The sequence below is a fragment of the Malus sylvestris genome, chromosome 6 (genome assembly GCF_916048215.2).
Source record: "Malus sylvestris chromosome 6, drMalSylv7.2, whole genome shotgun sequence".
Classification (NCBI taxonomy): Eukaryota; Viridiplantae; Streptophyta; class Magnoliopsida; order Rosales; family Rosaceae; genus Malus; species Malus sylvestris.
In genome coordinates this window covers 6,509,621-6,529,925 of record NC_062265.1, presented here as the reverse complement: position 1 = coordinate 6,529,925, position 20,305 = coordinate 6,509,621, and the positions used below count along the sequence as shown (strand labels likewise).

Genomic DNA, 20,305 nt, shown 5'->3' with positions numbered 1-20,305 from the left:
TTGATAAATAGTAAATTATTTATTATCGATATAATCATAATCTCTCCAAAATAATTTTTCTCAGTCTTTTATTCGTTCATAGAAATTTTACTGCAAATTCAAAATAGACATTTATTTTCCAATTTCCAACACAAACTAAAAATTGAAACAAGAACCGTAATTTTTTTTTAATAAAACTGTGGGTTCAAACTTAGATTAAAACCCTAGTCAAACTTTTGTATTTAAAAAGGACAATACCTAAACTTGGAGTCTTTGACCATCCATATATATATATATATATATATATATATATATATGTATGTAAACAATATAGATCAAGAATGGAGGATGAAGTCATGAAGGCATGTAGGCATTTACGTTAGGTATCCATACATTACGATTGATAGAGAAAGGCACTTAGCTACTTTTGAGTCTTTGACAGTTATTGGTTAAACAAATTAAACAATATTAAACAAAGGGATAAACTCTTTTTCTTTTCCATAATATGCTGATTTTTTTTTTTCATTGAAACCTTTCCAATTATGTATAGATAAACAAAACCTTGATTTCTTCCTACTTCTTAAGCTTGGGTGTTTAGTTTTTTTACTAATATTAATTATAACCACATCTGAAAGTAGTGGATTATCTTAGTGAAGATGACATTTTTTTTTTTAGATCCACTGTGTTATGGATTCAAACTCTACCTCTCCCTGTAATTTAGATGTTTTTCTAAACAACGATATATTTATTTTAAGGTATGAGATATGAACTGGTACCACGAGATTCGAATTTAAGACTTCTCACTTACAGGTGAAAATGAATATGACTAAAATTGCAGTATTAAGTGGCGTAATTTAGATGTATTTAGGGCATGTTTACGTAGGAGTGATGGATTTGTAAGAGTATATAATTTTCATTCTTGTGTTACTAACAATCAAGAATTCGAAAGGAATGAGTATGAGTTTCATTCACATGTTTGCTAACAATTAATCAAGGAATGAAAATAAAAAATGCAGAATGGTATCTCTTACTTAAAAAGTGAAGGTATAAGATTACTACGGAGAGTTGTTTATCTCATACTCAATCCTTTATATCCACATCCCTTTATATATTCATTCATTTTCACAATATGTAAACATATATAATTTTAGTGTAAATTATCTTATTGTGCGTCAAAGACTATTTCCCCCAATCTATAACATAAAATATCTGATTACCACCAGTTCTTTTTAAATTACTTTGAGTAAACAAAAGCTAGTTTGAATAAAGTATGCAGTTTGTGGTCGCCCGCGGCCCGCCCATGTGTAACGTTCGTTCAGATGGGTAGGTGTGGACTGGCATGAACCATGATGCAACCAAGCGCTATCAATGGGCTCAATATGGTCCTGTTAAACCAATGATCTCCTTCCACGTGTCATTGCTTTCCGGGTTTGCAGTGGAATGTGGCACAAAGTAGTGATGCATGAGATGAGATGAGATGAGATGAGGCAGTGTGGACTTTGGAAACCCTAAAAGCTATCGAGAGTTGGAGTCGCGACACCACTTGATTGAAACGGTAAAAAGGATGCTTCAATGGCTTTAAAATCTAATCTGGGGAAAAAGCAGGTTGCTCACCTTCCTAGTGCGCACAGGCCTTTGCCTAATATTTTTCCACCCCACGTAAAACTTATATTCCAATTCAATATGCACGTCAAATAACGTTAACGCGGAATTATTGATACGAAAAATAACGATAAGAGCTATGTATCATGTAATTTATTCTTCAAATATTGAATTGAATCTATTTAACGCACTCAGAAATATAACAAAATATAATACACATTAGGTACATTGTTAAATCCATCAATCTGAACGGGTTAGATAAGGATCTGGAACAAGACTACTTTGCATACAAGTTTTATCTTGGAAAGCTTTACATGTGCCATGAAATAATTTGGTTTCAATAAGAACACGTCAAGTGATACTCTGGTGAAGAACAATTTTATTATTATAAACTCTATATATAACGAATTACAGTTTAGGACATGAAAAAAAAACCTTTTTGTAAAGGTGTTGGTACCATTTAATGTGAGCGTTAGTAGTGTAATGCAATTACGTCCAAGTATAATATCTTCTTTATAATGTAATATGACACTCACAAGGCAATTGTCGACCTTGTTACTACATAAATTATGACATTACTATTATTATGTAACCTTGGAATGTAACTTGAACATAGTGTAGCCTTACATTTCTTATAATTCACAAGTTGAATGTTAACCTCATGTTGTAACATTGTTATAAGTTAAGCTAGGGAGGTCATAAGTGAATTGCATTGTGTAATTTCACAACGTCCCCTGGTAATAACCTACATCCATAGTGTAATTAACAACATCAGTAGTGTAATGCAATCACGTATAAATATTATTAACTATAACATTGGTATCGATGAACTTTTTATATTTATCAAAAGGTACCATATATTTTTTTTTTAAACAAGCGATATTGAATAGTGAAGGAGAGGTCAAGACTTCTAGTTCAAGGAGTGAATGCTCTTAATAAATTGAATTATAAGTAACATAGTAGTTTAATACATCAATATTCCATATCATGTTTTGGTATATTTCTATAGGACCTGGATTGTTTGCCCTCCCATTTCTTACCCTCCCCATGCTCTCATATTTCTGTGGTCACGGTTAAGCCACATCAACATTTTATATTCTCATTACTTTTTGTCTTATTATTTCTATAAAAAAAAAATAATATAAAATGTTGACGTGATTTAACCGTAACCACAGAATATAGGAGGGCATGAGAAGGGTATGAGATGGGGAGGTAGACAATCCAAGTCCGTTTATATATGACATATTTTCTTTCTTAAATCGAAACACACAAAAAATACTTCTTACTGTATTTAACAAATGAATTATGTATGGTAAATTGATTAGTTATTTACGTAAACAACGAATGATATATTATATACCATTACATGATATATATATATATATCTATCATTATATATTAAAAGAAATAAGTAATTACCATTATATATTGACCATTACATAAGTAATCTCCCTACTCAACACTTTCACACACTCATATTATCGTGAAGTGCACGAAATTTTTTTTATTTAGAATAGAGCTATTCACACATTCAAATTATTACCTCTCACACACCCTTGTTAATTTTTTTGTCATTAATTTTCTTCAATTCATTTGATCATATATCCGATATTGAAAGAGGTATATGAAAAGTAAAATTAGATGTATGGATAGCACTACCCTTTATTTATTATATGGGAAGGGGAATTCCAGCAGACGATTTGGGTTCTAGGACACTTCAAGGGCTTGTTTGTTTTACTAGATAGGTATAGGGATTGTGTTATTTTACCTTAATTTCAATTTAGCCAAACTAATAAATATGATTTAATGAGATTTTTTTTATTTACAAGCTAAACGGTTTAAATTTGAATTTCGTTTATAGTGAATTCGATATCAATTTTTATCTTCACCTCTTAATGTAAATATGTCAGTGTATTGAGAAAAATATGAATCTCAATGAAGTTTAAGACCACATCGTCTAGACCAATTCTAGTTTGAGCGAAACTTATTTTGTGAAACAAACGCTCCCCAATATTAAAAAATATATATATATATATATAAATACAATTTTCAGAGAATATCATTAGTGCCCATTGTTTATACCGGAGGGAGATTAGAGTAGGTCCCGAAGCTCCCAATATTAAAGAGTCGGCTTTTTTTTTTCCGTTATTTATTCACATAAGTACTCACCTGTGCCTCAGCACATGGGTCCAATCATGCACCTCTCCTCTCCTCTTTACACTTGGCATGTACCCAAGTCGCACTAGTGGACCTCTTCCGACCCGCATACTGTAGACCTGGATTCTTCTCTGGGGCCCACTATGTCTCATCTTTTACAAGTTCTGGCTGTGTGAGTGCTCACATCATATGCCACCTATTTAAAGGAAAGGAAACTACTAAACAAAGGAAAGGAAAATAAAAGAAGGTAGAATTGGTCGATGAAGGAGTGAGTTGTGACTTCTAACTTGGGATCCATCAATGACTAAATATTATATTTTTTATTTATTTATAATTTTATATACCTTATATTATAAATTAATGTAGGGGATTTTGCTTAAGTATCCATGGACTTATAAGAATGTGTGATATTATCACCTGAATTTTCTATTTTTATTTTTTTTTATCACCTGGACTCTTTCAATTTTTGGAATATATCAGGGTGGACATTTGAAACCGAAAACTAAAACTGAAGTATGAACCAAATTGAACCGTTCGATTTTTTGTGGTTTTAAAACGGTTTCGGTTTGAAACCGAATCGCAATATGGAAAAACAGTTTGCTTTCGGTTTTGAACATTTAAAACCACACCATAAAGTTAAATAAATATTTAATGTAATACAAATATTAGGTAATTTGTATTGTAGGCTGGCTTTATTTTATTTTTTCAATGTGTTTTGTTACTTTTGTAGGCTTTCTAAAGTTTATAACAACCAATGTAATTTATATTGTGTATGTATTTGTACTGTGTAGAGTTGACCAATTTTAAATCAAGTATCTCCTCTCTTACTTAGACCCGGCAATTTCTTACACGATTCATTAACACAACACATAAATAACATGAAAATAACGGGTTACGGGTCAACGCGATAACTAATTAGGTTGTTATCAGGTCACACAATAAGAACTCGTTAATAACGGATCCTTAATAGGTTTACACGAAAGTGACATGCAGGTAACCCATTTCAACACGTTAAGAAAAAAAAGTTATTTTGATGATTTCAATTCTTTAAACTACTAAAAAAATACAACAGTCATAGTGTATGTGTGTGTCTATATATATATATATTATATTAAATATGTATTATTGTATTTGTCACATCCCGGCCCAGGCCCCACCACATCCCGGGCTCTACTCCGCCGTAACACGATATTGTCCACTTTGAGCCCCGACCACGTCGTCACGATTTTGTTTCTGGGAACTCACGAGCAACTTCCTAATTGATCACCTATCCTGGGAATGCTCTCGCTCGAAATCGCTTAACTTCGGAGTTCCGTTGGAACCCGAAGCTAGTGAGCTCCCAAAAAGCCTCGTGCTAGGTAGAGATGGGAATATACATATAAGGCTTACAAGATCCTCACCCCTGGGGTGATGTGGGATCTTACAATCCACCCCACTTAGGGGCCCGACGTCCTCTTCGGCACACATCCGGCCAGGGATTGGTTCTGATACCAAATTGTCTAACTTCTAATTGAGTCCAAAAACTTAGGAACCTAATATATTGGTCCACCTCTAAAAGCATGTCACACACAAACACATCTCAACATCCAAGGGCAAAATAGACATTTCACGCCATCAATAAAAAAAATAATTCGGGACGAGCTGTGACAATATTATTCTATATAAATTTAAAACATTTAAATTTTATTTATTTATTTATTTTTATAGTATACTATAGGCCAAGAGTGATATTAAAAATTATCAAACACGCTAAAAATAAGAATATCAAGTAATTTAAAAATACCAAACACATTACAAATTATAATAATTAATTTATAAGTACGAACAATGTGAAAAAATATGCAAATGCTCGTGATCGCATCCTCTAAGCTTTAAGTATAGGTACAACGTCGTTTAAATTTTTAAAACCACACAAACCCTCATGAATAATATTTTAAGAGAGTTCAAAATAAATAAAATTCATAATCATTAATGTACAAATCTAAAAAATGTGAAAGCATATATAAACGTGCAAGGTTCCTCAACCTTGAAACACAACTTCATTCATTTTGCATATTTTTTAACATTTGGTATGTTGTAGTAATATACTAATATTTTTTTCATTAGGCTCTTATTTTGGAGTATGTAATACTTGAAAGATAATTTTTTTTTTTAATTTTGAAGTAATATTTATGTGATAGTGTGGTATGCATATAAATATTATGTTTTCCATTTTTTTGGGGTCAAATTATGTTTTTTCATTATTTATTGATTTAAAATATATTTTCTTTAACGGGTAACAGGTCGGATCATATTACCTGATAATATTAACAGGTCGATTTTGAGTTGGGTCATATTACCCATTTACTTTAATGGATGTTACACAATACGACCCGTTAAGATATCGAGTATGTCATGAAAACGACAGGAACATGGAAAACACGACATGAATATCAGGTCTGTCTTACTCTTAATCAACAATCACAATTACAAGCTCCAAGGCAATCTCAAGCTTCTAGTCCACAAGGTTCAATGGCTTCTTATCCATCGGTTTCAATTTCACATGGTCCAAAATCTTCCCAAGTATCACCTTATCAAGCTCGTTCAAAGCTCAAAGGCCTCCTCAATCTTCAAAGAGCAAGTGTACAAAAAGAAAGGGAAAGAGAAAGGTTGAATGACGCAAAATAGTGCTTGAAAAGTTAAAGCACTATTTTGCATGAACAATTTTTTTTTTTAGGCATTTTGATTTTGAAGTTTGTTTGAACTTTAGTTTTAGTATGGTAAACTTAACTTTTTCAACTGGGTTGTACTAAAGTAATGTCATAACTGGGTTGTACTAAAGTAATGTCACAAGGCATTTTGGTGTTGAACTTTATTTCAAGTTGAATTTTAGTGTAGTGATAATGCACTCATTATCCTCCACCCCTCTTCACTTAATGCCAATGTAGATGCCAACAATCAATTTGCACTTCAATTCTTCAACAACTATTAACAAAATCAAACTTGAATCAACTTCTCCTTTTCTATTCATGATCTGACTCTAACATTGCTACAAAAAAAATGCATTTTGCCTTCATACAAATTGATCCTGGCGAGCTCTAGGAAGTAAATGGACAAAAATATACCTTTGCGTGAGGGGAGCCTAACATGTTTTAACGGAAATCTGAATAGAAAATAACGTAGGTGGTAAATTCCAACAATTAAGAGAATTTAGGTGGTAAAAAATAAAAATTGAAAGTTTAGGTGGTATTGGCACACATGTTTGCAAGTTCAGATGGTACTTGTACAAAATCCTCATTAATGTAATATAGCACATTTTCTCATTCAATCAATTTTTAGGGGTGTCTTGTATCTGGAGTTTGAGGGGGGCTTTGCTTGATTCTGAAATCTAGATGTATTCAATATAAAGTTTTAAGGAGTTAATAAAAGTCATCATGTATTGAATAAAGACTTTTTATGACTTTTAAAAAAGTCTATAAAATTCTTGTGGTACTTAATTATGACTTTTTGTGTGTCTAAAAAATTCAGGTGTATTCAAAATTTTATTCATTGTAAGGATTTAAAAATTCATGGATTTTGATGGACTTTTAGTGCTTTTATGGTAAATTTGTTGTCATCATATCAAATTCAACCTCCCCCCCCCCCAAGATTTTGATGGATTTCATTGTTTCTCAATTCTCTAATGATAAACTTCATTGCCCACCATAATGCAATGACTATTATTATTATTATTACCACTTCCACCACCATCTCGCCAACATTGCCTTATCGTGACCACACCTCCGCCCCTACAACCACTATTATGCCAACACCGCCTTACCATGACCACTCCTCCACCCCTACAACCATCACTATCACCATCGTCACCACCACCATCACTGCCATGAGTATTATCGCCAACCCTATTATAACCAACACTGACACCACCATCACCATGACTGCCACCTCTACAATCGTCATCATCACCCCATCCCCCAAACCCACATCCCTACTCCTCCACCATCCCAACAACCTCACCACCACAATCAGCACCCATATTATGATCACCGCCACTAAAGGCATCAACTTTACTACCACCATCTTGCTGATAATCACCACTAACACTTCCACCACTATCGTTGCCACCCCACCTCATAAAACTATTCTGTCATGGTCATCATCTCCATCTCAATAGTAAAAACTTAAAAATAATAATGCTTATTATTAATAAATTGGTCATTAAAAAGTCTATGACAATCCATTGAATTCTAAAAAGTTATAGCATTAAACTCTCTAAAATTATGGTAAAGTTTATCATTCAACTCATTCTTTTTCAAAAGTAGAAGTCTATGAAGTTCTAAACGTTTGTAATAGTCATTAACAATCTACTTAAATCTGTGAACTTTAGTTTTAGTATGGTAAACTTAACTTTTTCAATTTGATTGTACTAAAATAATGTCATAAGGCATTTTGATGTTGAACTTTATTTCAAGTTGAATTTTAGTATAGTGATCATGCATTTTTTTTCAATTGGGTTGTATTAATAGCATAAAGCATTTTGTTTGTAAATGGTTTGAAACCAAAACCAAAACCGTTTAAAATCGAACCGCAACCAAATGATTTGGTTACATTTTTCTATTAAAACATATGTAACCTGTAGGGATATTTTTATCAATTAACTTCATGGGACTGTCTAGAATCAAATTGGCTCTAAGATAAACTGCCTGAGTCAATGTGACGCCAAAATTGGGGGTTAGTACAACCCCAATTTGGTAATTCCCTCCACAAGCATTTGAAAAATTAATATTTAAACAATTAATATGAACCACACACTCACTTGCTAACCTGCAAAAAATATTAGGTAAACTCACTGTAAATGAAAGACTAGATTTTTGCATAATTTCTACGTATGATACTTGTCATTCCATAAAGCTTAAAAACAACATAAAATACACAATTTTCTACCCAAATCTGAACTCATTATCCTCCACCCTCTTCACTTAATGCCAATGTAGATGCTAGCAATCAATTTTCGCTTCAATCCTTCAACAACTCTTGACAAAATCAAACTCGAATCCAACTTCTCTCTTTCTGTTCATGACCTGACTCTAACGCTGTTACAAAAAAATGTCTTTTGCCCTTGTACAAATTGATTCTAGCAATCTCTAGGAAGTAAATTGACAAATATACATCTCCATGTGAGGGGCACCTGACATGTTTTAATGTAGGTGGTAGATTCCAACAGTTAAGAGATAATCTAGGTGGTAAAAATTAAAAATTGAAAGTTTAGGTGGTATTGGTGCACATGCTTGCAAGTTCAGGTGGTACTTGTGCAAAATCCTCATTAGTGTAATATAGCACATTTTCTCATCCAATCAATTTTTACGGGGTGTAATGTATTTGGAGTTTGAGGGAATTTGCTTGACTCTGAAATCCAGGTGTATTCAAAATAGAGTTTTGATGAGCCAATAAAAGTCACCATGTATTGAATAAAGACTTTTTATGACTTTTAAAAAGTCTATAAAATTCTTGTGGTAATTAATTAGAGTAAACTGTCGGTTTACCCCCTAAACTTTCACCTCACTTCCGATTTCCCCCCTGAACTTTTCCATTGGAAAATTAAGGACTCAAACTAATTTTTTTAGCCAATTTGCCCCCTACCGTTAGTTTTTCATATATTCCATCCATATTTCCGTTAAGTGAGACCATGTGCACAACATGTGAGGGTAGTTAAGTTATTTCACTCTTAAAAATGATTAAAAAACTGAAAATAATAAAAAAAGCAAAACTTTCCCTCTATTTTTTCCCGCTAATTCCTATCCTCGATTTTATTTTTCCCTCTCATTCCTATGCATGAGAAATGACATATGGTGTTATTGTCTACCATTTTTATTTTCTCTAACAAATTAATAATTTGACAAATGCTAATGGTGCTATTGTCTCCAAAGCAGTGCATTAATATAAGAAACCCTAGTCTTTTTTATGGACATGTTTCTTATATTAATACACTGCTTTGGAGACAATAACACCATCAGCATTTGTCAAATTATTAATTTGTTAGAGATAATAAAAATGGTAGTACATGCTTCAAAAAAAAAATTAACTTAGCTACTTATGAAGACAATAACACCATATGTTATTTCTCATGCATAGGAATGAGAGGGAAAATTAAAATTGAGGATAGGAATTAGCGGGAAAAAATAGAGGGAAAATTATTATTATTATTTATTTTCAGTTTTTAATCATTTTTAAATTGAAATGACTTAACTATCCTCACATGTTATGCACATGGTCTCACTTAACGGAAATATGGATGGAATATATGAAAAACTAACGGTAGGGGGCAAATTGGCTAAAAAAAATTAGTTTGAGTCCTTAATTTTCCAATAGAAAAGTTCAGGGGGAAATCGAAAGTGAGGTGAAAGTTCAGGGGGTAAACTGTCGGTTTACCCAATTAATTATGACTTTTTGTGTGTCTATAAAAATCTAGGTGTGATCAATATTTTATTGATTTTAAAGGATTTTAAAATTTCAAGGATTTTGATGGACTTTTAGTGCTTTTATGTTAAATGTTTTGCCATCATAACAAATTCAACCTCTACTCCTATGATTTTGATCGATTTCATTATTTCTCAATTCTCCAACGATAAACGTCACTGCCCACCATTATGCAATAACTATTATTATTACCACTTCCACAACCATCTCGCCAACACCACCTTACCATGACCACTCCTCCACCCCTACAACCACCACCGTCACTACTATGAGCATCATCGCCAATCCTACTATGACCACCGCCAACACCACCCCGCCACCACAATCAACACCCGTATTATGATTGACGCCACTAAAGACACCAACTTTACTACGACTACCTCATCAGACTACTTTGTCATGGTCATCATCACTATTTCAATAGTAAAAACTTAGAAAAAAATAAAGCTTATCAATAAATTGGTCATTAAAAGTCTATGACAATTAGAATTCTAAAAAGTTCTAGCACTAAACTCTCTAAAATTCTGGTAAAGTCCATCATTTAACTCATTCTTTTCCACAAAAGTAAATCATTAAAGTCTAAGAAGTTTTAAAACGTTTATAATAGTCAGTAAAAGTCTACTTAAATATGTGAATTTATAAAACTCAACAAAAGTCGATATAAATCTTAATAAACTACACCCCCTTAGTCACTTAAGTGTCATTGTTGAACAATTATGTGCCATGTGTTAAAATAAAGTGCATTATTTGTCTAATAGACAATGACATGTTATAAACTGTGACATGAAAAAATCTCTCATCAATATGAAGGAGTTTTTATGTTCATATACTTTCATATGGCATCAAACTGACTTGGATAAGTCCAACTTATGGTGGGTGAAACAAAATACAAGGGGTTTTGTTGTTTCTGTGAGTAGTGCCACACAACACAATCATGTGTTATGGGAGAGAGCAACTTACATTCCATCAATATATTGCCATTGTAGTGTCTCGTGCCAATGATATAACTTTATGTGAAGAAAAACTTATACATTGCGTTTTATTATTGACATGAAACACTACAATGACTATGTACTCATGTCACATAAGTCATTCTCAACTTGGGTGTTTAATGGTAGAAATTCTCTTTAAAGTGACAATGTAGCATGACCAAATCTACATTGTTTATTGCACACTGAGAAAGGATTGTATAAAACATGGAGTAGGTAAGATGTATTGTGTTAGGGAAGTTTGAGAATCAGAGGGTGAGGATTATTGGATGGAGAGTTTTTCTGATTGAGTCCGATTGATAAAATGAAGGGCCTTGATGCATGGATTCAATCTGATTAAAAGGTTCGATGTATACCAAACTGAAAGCACACATATGCTTCCAAGCAAGCTTATAAGAGTGATTATGAACACTCTTTCACTATTATTTTATAAATAATAAAAAGTACACATCTAAACTAACAATAACTTTTTCCAATAAGATTTTCCTGGATACAATCGTTCGCGAACCATTGGTTTAAGAGTTGTGCTAGTTTGTGAGCACTTGATGCATATCAAGCCATTGAGTTGTGTTAGCTTTCACATTCCGGACTCAATGTTGACCAGTAATTCATGTTTAACATGTCCATACAGGCAAATATTATCGTTTTTCTTGAATTATATTCACTCATTGATAAACTACTTCACTGTAACCTTCCTTTTCTTACTACTTAATATATGAAAATGATTTCTTTCTTTGTCAATAAGTTATCAATACAAATGAAGGGGGATATTTTATTCATTTAAGAAAAAACTTAATGGAATTGGTCATTAAGATTTGGAAAGTTGAATTTCTCTAATCTTATGTGCATATTAGAAGATATGGTCCTAAGCCGTCGAATTAGAACATGATTTCAACAGGGCGTGGGTTGTGTGTATAAGTTGGGTACAGGTCAAAATCTTTTGAAGGACGGACCAGGCAATCAGATGGCCAATGTTGCTCCCAACTATTGACCCAAAAGAGACGGCAAAGTTTCCCGTACTTTTCTAGAAAGAGTTAAATAGATCGGTTCATCGTCACGATGACATTACATTTGTATAACAAGATGTCATTGGGTAAGATAACTCAATCGAATGATTGTATTGAAACGCCATCGTGGTGGTGTACCCGTTCATATTGTACAAATTAGATCTAATGGGGCCCATAGTTAACAAAAAATTAATTAAATAAAAGAGGCCACATGACACCAAATGGGAGAAAGCTTGGCTGCTGAAAAAATCAGCAGCACTCCTACTACTAGCGAATCAAGGATGGACACGTGTTCATGTTGTGATTAAAAAATTAATTACTTGGACACGTGTCCATCCTTGATTCGCTAGCAGCAGGAGCTGCCGCTGATTTTTCTTCAGCCAAGCTCCGTTCCACCAAATGAGTCAAATTCATGAGATACCCACTATGCATCATGGAACTATCCTCTTTATTTTTCACAAAAAATTGAAATTAATTAAATAAAAGTATTTTTGAGAAAAATTAAATAAAAGTATTAAACAAGAAAATAAAAATAAAAACAGGGGAACTTTTCTGAAATAAACCGGAAATTTCCATTTCATGCAGTATTGCTTTGCATTTTGGGTTCTGTAGATCACATTACGTGACCACCAGAAACAGTAACAGTTGACAGCCCTCTGGATCACCGTCGGATTACAAAAGTCAAGCCACGTGGCTAACATCTGACGGGGCCCTCACTTAACATTTTCCCCTAAATTTAAGGTGAGAGGTTACTGTTGTGATTACCAATGGTAGTGTGACAGGTTATTTTGGAATTTACTGTCTTGTGTAATAAAGAAACATACTAATATTATCATCACAATTCACATGCACATAAAATACCAAAAAAGTGAGTACAAAATAAAAACCGAAGCGGAATGGTTTTTGCATTTACAATATTTACCTTTCGTTTTTGAATTTTGTTTTCTGTTCTCTCTTCACGTAATTCATTTCTCAAACGAAATAAAACGGAATGAGGAAGAAAATAAAATGTCAAATGGACCCTCTTTGTTTCTTTGGTTTTTTCGTTTTCTTTTCTTATTGGCTACGGCTTATCTTTTTTCTTATTTTTTCGTATTAATTTTATTTCTCTAGTCAAATTGTTTTCTCAAATTTTGTGTGGAAGCAAAGATTTTTATGGCTGTAGTCAACAGGAAATATGCAATAATAATATGTCTTTACTTTTACCCCTCGTATCACAACAATTACTGGTTAAAAATAATTAAAACAAAAAGATTTAATTCCTCCTACCTTTTTTAACATTAACATTAGTAATAAAAAGGTTGAAGAAATCTCTCAATGTCAAAAACAAAAAAAAATTTAAAGCAAAGAAAAGAAAGCTCAACATTTACTTCATATACAATACAAAACACAGACACACAACTCAACCTCTCTCTCTCCTCTCTCTCTCTCTCTCACATTTCATCTTCCCTTTTCACACCCATTTATGAGATTCCTGTAATGATCTTTTCTCTTCCATTGGATTGTACAGATTCCCAGCTAAAACCCCATCTAAAAAATCCCTGAATTTTCCTTGTTTTCCATATTTTCTGTGAATTTTTGGGACTAAAAGACATAAAACTCTTCTGGGTCTTTTGGCTTTTGCTTTCTTCTGCAATCTCTCTCTGGGTTTGCTGCAGAAAAGCTCACTGGTATTGTATGCCACCAAAAAAAAGTTGGAGAGAATAATCATCTTATTTATGTACAAATTTTGATTATTTTTCACTTTTTAGCCCAATAAATTTTCTCTTTTTTTTTTTTTTCTTTCTGTAAATTTTGGTTGAATTTAGTTTTTTTTGAGTTGAGGAAAAGAGAGAGACATGGGCAAGCAAGGACCTTGCTATCACTGTGGAGTCACAAGTGAGTTCTTGTTTCTCCATTTTTTCTTTTTGCTCTTTTAATTTTGAGCACTGAAAAAAAAATTGGGTTTCATTTCAATTGTTGTTCGGAGTATATATATTTTGTAACTGGTTGTTATGCACAGAAATTAATTGGAATCGCAGAATAGAAGAGATTAACTTTGCGAAAGCGTGACGAAAAGTGAAAACCTGTCCTGTTTGCCTATGAATTCACTACTTCCAGCATCCTTGTTTATTTGAATTTGCTGTACTGGGTTGAGTTTGATTGTGTTCAATGACATTTTTCAACCCCTTACTTATTTTGATTGGGTTTTGACTCTCACTCGAATTTCGACATGTCCTGCAATGCATATTGGGTTTGTAATCTGTTGTGTAATGAGGAACTATAGAGTAATGTCTGATTTTGTATACTTGCTCATTGCTCTTGAGGTCCTTATGATCCAAAAAATACTCAGTCAGAGCAAATATTTGTGTCTGTAAAATGATTCAGATGTCAACGAATGTACGTTTAGCAATGCCCATGTTTCAGTTTGTTTATCCATTCCATAAGTTAGTGACAGTGTTGTTTCCCACACTCCTTGTTAACCATGTTTCCAACTATGTAGTATGTAGTAATTGGATTGTTTCTCTAGCTTTCGGTCAAGTTTCCTGTGTAATTGTTCGAAAATGTTCAACTATGCACTGTTTTGTGGAGTCAATCTATTTGAATGCTACTTGTTCTGATGTTTAAACCTTGAAACTGATAAGTTGCACTTGAAATTATATGTATTGTAATAGAGCTATTTTCTAGTTGAAGTTACACCATTCCTTGTCATTCCCGAAAGTTTTTGTAACAGTTTCTGAACTCAGTTTGTAGTGCATTTGTTGCAAGTGTAGTCGCTGTGACTTCCAAGATTCTTATCTCCTCAAAATTCAATAACAACTCTATTCCGCCTAATAAAATGAATCCTCATCCATGTTTTTTTTTTTCCTGAAATGCCATTATCTTTTCTCTATGACTAAAATCTTTGTTTAGTGTCTTCTATGGTTTAACTTGTAAGGTTCGTGTTCAATCTTGTCATGTATAATCAGTTGTGTAAACAAGGGCAGTAGCTTTATCATTTTTTGTAGAAGTGAATTTCAGGGCTACTACTCGTACTGAGCTCAGGAAAAGGGTGGTGTTGATTGTTGAACGTTACACACTTGTTGTGCCTTGGTTAGCCTTTTGAAATTCTGCCAGTATAACTAAAACAGGGTAGCCTTCATTTGTCCGTAGTCCCTATCTGTCGTTTGTGAATTATTTAAAGCAATTTGTGTGTACTTGTTTTTTTATATTTTCCGTTACATAGATACGACAATTAACTTGGAATAGATATGCTTCGAGAGTAATGGCAAGTGGCAACGAGTAGTTTTTCCATTTTAAGAGAAATAATTAGGCTCATTCAAATATATTTAGCTGCTTTACATCCTGTTTTCATCTGTATTTAGTAATTTTCTGCGTGTTGAATGCTGACAACTGGGCATTGAAACAGGCACTCCTCTTTGGCGCAATGGACCACCCGACAAGCCAGTACTTTGCAATGCATGTGGATCTCGATGGAGGACTAAGGGAACACTAGTAAATTACACTCCTCTACACGCTCGAGCAGAACCTGATGATTTTGAAGATCACAGAGTTTCTAGGGTGAAGAGCATATCTGTAAACAAAAGCAAAGAAATAAAACTGGTTAAAAGAAAGCAGAATCCTGAGAGTATGGTGATTGGAGGAGTTAATTCTGATTATTCCCATGGTTTCCGAAAGATAATTGAAGAGGATAAAAGTAATAGATCCAGTTCTGGGTCTGCCGTGTCTAACTCTGAGAGCTGCGCACAATTTGGCAGTGGAGATGCTAGTGATTTGACAGGTTGGATACTTGTGACAGTTAATATTCAATTAAAGATGTTTGAACTTTCCTCTGATTTTTCTATCTATGAAAAATTAGTCTACTTCGATCTTAATAGATTTAAGGTGACAATTACCGAGAACTGTGACAGAAGGATGAAACTCATGCCCAATGTAGTTAGTTTTAGTGGTAGAGCACTCACATGCCCACTAAAAGAAAATATTCACTGGTCAAGTGATTTCAGAATCTCTTATTCAGGCAGTTGGCCGCCAATACTTTGTGCACATCTAATTATTTCTAGGATTGGCCTCCAATCCTTCGTGAAATTATCTCTCATAACGTAACCTAATAATTCTTACTGTTCTTAATCGTTTGAGTGATCTTTTCCAGGTCCTGCTCAGTCGATGGTATGGGACTCAATGGTACCTTCTAGGAAAAGGACCTGTATAGGCCGTCTTAAGCCATCTCCTGTGGAAAGGCTCACAAAGGATCTGTATACTATTTTACATGAACAACAGTCTTCCTGCTTCTCCGGGTCTTCTGAAGAGGATCTGCTTTTTGAGAGTGAAACGCCAATGGTTTCTGTTGAGATAGGCCATGGAAGTGTTCTGATTAGGCATCCCAACTCAATAGCACGAGAAGAGGAATCTGAAGCTAGCTCGATCTCGGTTGATAATAAACAGTGCCTTGCAAATGAGGTTTATTCCCGTTCTGCAACCCTTTTTGTACATAATAATAACAAGGGTGTCAATATGGCCAGTACTGTATCTGGAAGGATGAACAACGTTGTAGGAGAAGGAATGCAACATGAGCCACTGAAAAGGTAATACTCTCCTGTACTATTTAACAGACTTTGATATGTGCTCTTGTCAATTATATGTCAAAAAGGACAAACATGAGTGATATTGCTCAACTATGATGCTTTGTACATATTGATAGGTGTTTGTAATTATCAAGCTCAGAAAGAAATTTAGGACTTTTGGTTAAGCAACTACCTTAGAAACACAAAGTAACCGATCTTTCTGCGAGTCATGGATCATTTTTAAGCATCTAGTGGTAGCAGGATGGAAATACGGCTTTTCTGTGACAAATTTGTATATGAAGTATCTGCATGCAGTTAAAAGTAGCAGATACTTTGGAAAAAGAAAGGTGATGTAAAATTGATTTCTCACACCGTAACCAATACTGTTATCGTTTGGATTTGCAGGGATAAGTCTCAACTTGACAACTTCCAAATCCTGGGAAACCATAATTCACCACTGCGTCATGTAGATTTAAACGTAAGTTGAATTGTATGTTCAAAAGAAAGCAGTTCCCTCAAATTCCTTGTTTTTTGTTACTAAAGAGTAATGAGCCTCATGACAATCTTCTCCGTTAAATTTATGTACCCTATATCATATTTCAACAAGTTAATGAAAGCTTAGTGATGTGACTTGTTCCATGTATGTGTAAATTTTCACCCTAACCAATATTGTGATTTATCAAACATGTATAGGTTGTAAAACTTACAACTATTTTCCTTTTGGCAACAGCGACTGGAGTTTCTATTTATATTTTCAAGCTCATAATTCATCTGTTTGAATAGTTTGTCCTTTGTTCAATTTTGAGCGCTTACATAGTTTCAGTCCTTGTTTGGTGCAGGATATTTTAAATTTTGAAGAGTTTACGAGGCAATTGACAAATGAGGAACAACAGCAATTACTGAAGCATCTACCTGCAGTTGATGTTGTTAAATCTCCTTATAGGTTAGAAACCTTGTTGTATGATTTAGTAGCATATTTTGTGTTAACCACTGAAGATCGAAATCTACGAATAGTTTACAAGTATAGCAGTGAACCATATATAATTCCAAAAGAAATTTATCAATGCGTGCGACATTGCAAGCTTCATATGGGCTTTCAGATCCCAAAAATATGAACCATCCCATGTTACATGATTAAATCATCACCACATGCTTAAATTTAATTTAATTTCTTGTGGAATGTCATTATGGTATGTTTTAGGGACAGATTAGCTACTGAGTTGAAATTTACATTTGAGAATTTACGAAGTTAGACATATTGACATAATAAACGACATTCATGGCGACATTCATGGTGGTTTGTTTGTTTTTTGTATGTGCAGCCTCAAAAGCATGTTTGATAGCCCTCAATTCAGAGAGAACTTGACTTCCTTTCAGCAATTGCTAGCAGAAGGCGTCTTTGATATCTCCTTCCCGGGGGTAAAAACCGAAGACTGTAAGACTTTAAAAAGGCTTGCATTGTCCAATTCTCCAAAATCTAAATGGGTTGAACGCTATCATCTTCTCAAGGTTTGAGCTTTTCTAAAATTTGAATATCATTACAAAGGAATTTCAAAGTGAATTTACAATAGTTGCTATCTATTGTTTTCCACAGAAATGTAAAACTAGCTCTGGAAAGTCTGTTGTTTCTGGGCTTAACATGGCATCTAGTAATCTTCGACATGTCAAGAGACTGTGGGACAACGAGACTCATAGTTTCCCAGGTTAGCTGAAAGTTCTCCTCTTTTCTTATATTTAGTTGAATGGTGGAATTCTTGCCTGTATATCTCTTTTCGATGCATAAACATTACATAAGATCAAACAAAAGTGAACATCTAGTAACATAACATTTGCAAAAGATTGTCTACCATTTTTTTAAATTTCCCTTGTTTCTATGCACTCACTTCTTGGGAGGACTGCTGGAATACACAATCCTGAGTTTCACTTTTATTAAACTTCTATGGTTATCATGGGTTTTGTATTTTTCATGTGCACGAAGTATCATAGGTCCATAGAGTGCTGTTGAACTCTTGGAACTAATTCCAACAAAGGCATGTTTTATAAGACAACAATCGTAGTGTATTAGGGTTCAATAACGCACTTATGCTCACTCCTATACATTGAATGAACTAAAATGGTACGAAACCTCTCATACTCACACAGCCATGTGCTTGAAGAGCAACTTCACCACTATCTGTACATGGAATTTTCATCATTTAGCGAAACAATTCTTCAATATAATGAAAAATTAGAACTATTCTTAACTATCTTGCATATTTCAGATGTAAAGATTATGAAAAGCCCCAAAAGGATAATTATGAAGGGTAGCTATGAAAACAAGGATCCCATGGACTATGATGGAGGTTCTTGCTTTAGTCCAAAAAGCCTATTTGCGTTGCCTACTGATGGGGGTTCTTTCCTAATGGATTCTATGAATTTTGTTGATGAGAGTTCTGACCAGGATCTCCTCCTTGATGTTCCGTCCAATGGCTCTTTTGCCCAAGCAGAGCTCCTTCACCCAGCCATGAGTTTTGGTGCCCCACAGGCAAGCACTAGTAGTAGCTCGATATACCCACATGTACTCCATCCCTGACAAGTTTGGAAATGTCATATGCTATGTCGATGAATACAACTATGTAGGTACCATACACCTTCGGCCAAAAGCCATGACAGGGTTCATGTATTTTGAATGGTAAAGACGTGAATGAGGTTCGATGGTTGCTCTCTTTTCCCCCTTCAACTCTTTGAACCTGAAACTCTTAAGGGATGAAATTTGGGTGGGTTTTTTTGTATAGGTTGACAAACAGGTTGTAATATAACTTATATTGCACAACTGCTAAGTTCCTTAGTTTTTGTATGAATTCTCTAGGTTGTTTTTTTATTTTTTTTTTGTTTTTTGGTAATAAGTCAGATGCTATTTTGGTGGCTTTGGTTGTTGTTGCTTATTAGCGTTACTGATTTAACAAAAAAAGAAAAAGGGTGAGAGAAAACAAATAACTTTGCGTGGTGCATGTGAAAGGAGTGGACATTTAGCCTGCTTTTATGCCTTTTTCGAATTGTACAATTTTGTTGACTTACATGTTTACGATAAGGCTTTTTTCGTTATCCAACAATTCACTCCACTAAGGTTTGTTAGTTTGCTACTTTTCTTAAAGGTTTAAGGGAAGAAATGTTCACGTCATGAGATTGACATTGAAAATATACAATCGGGAATAGCCAAGAATATTCCAAACTTAGAAATTTCGATGTGTGACCAAACTTAGCAATATCAAACAAATAGTGCATATTCCAAAACATATGTCAATTCTTTCCAAAAGATGAACCTTTCCAAATTGTGCAACTTCAAAGGAGGAAGATACGGCAAATTTGGCCTTTTAAATAGAAGAAAAGACCAAGAAGGTGAGATATACATGCAATACAAGGAGATGCAAGCCAATACACAAGCAAGATGTTCATACAAATATGGTTCCATGTGCCCAATGATACACCATACATGAGCAAGATGTTCACATAAAAAGGTTCCACATTTACAACTTCCAAAAGTCCTACCTCAGTTGCTATGCTTCTGTTCTTCAAGGTTGGCCACCTTCTTCAA

The 20,305-nt window shown here is 33.9% G+C and overlaps 1 protein-coding gene across 2 annotated transcripts; it reads left to right on the top strand.

The window, feature by feature from the left end:
• Positions 1-13,555: 13,555 nt before the first annotated feature.
• Positions 13,556-19,571, top strand: LOC126626452 (GATA transcription factor 26-like). Of its 2 annotated transcripts, none has more exons than XM_050295777.1 (8): positions 13,556-14,068; positions 15,579-15,950; positions 16,320-16,752; positions 17,137-17,209; positions 17,571-17,674; positions 18,054-18,240; positions 18,326-18,434; positions 18,993-19,571. In XM_050295777.1, the coding sequence occupies exons 1-8, from the start codon at positions 14,029-14,031 to the stop codon at positions 19,301-19,303; spliced, it is 1,629 nt and encodes a 542-aa protein (XP_050151734.1). In that variant the 5' UTR covers positions 13,556-14,028; the 3' UTR covers positions 19,304-19,571. The 2 variants fall into 2 exon arrangements, with proteins under 2 accessions (XP_050151734.1, XP_050151735.1); XM_050295778.1 differs by lacking the exon at positions 13,556-14,068 and adding an exon at positions 14,118-15,262.
• Positions 19,572-20,305: the final 734 nt, after the last annotated feature.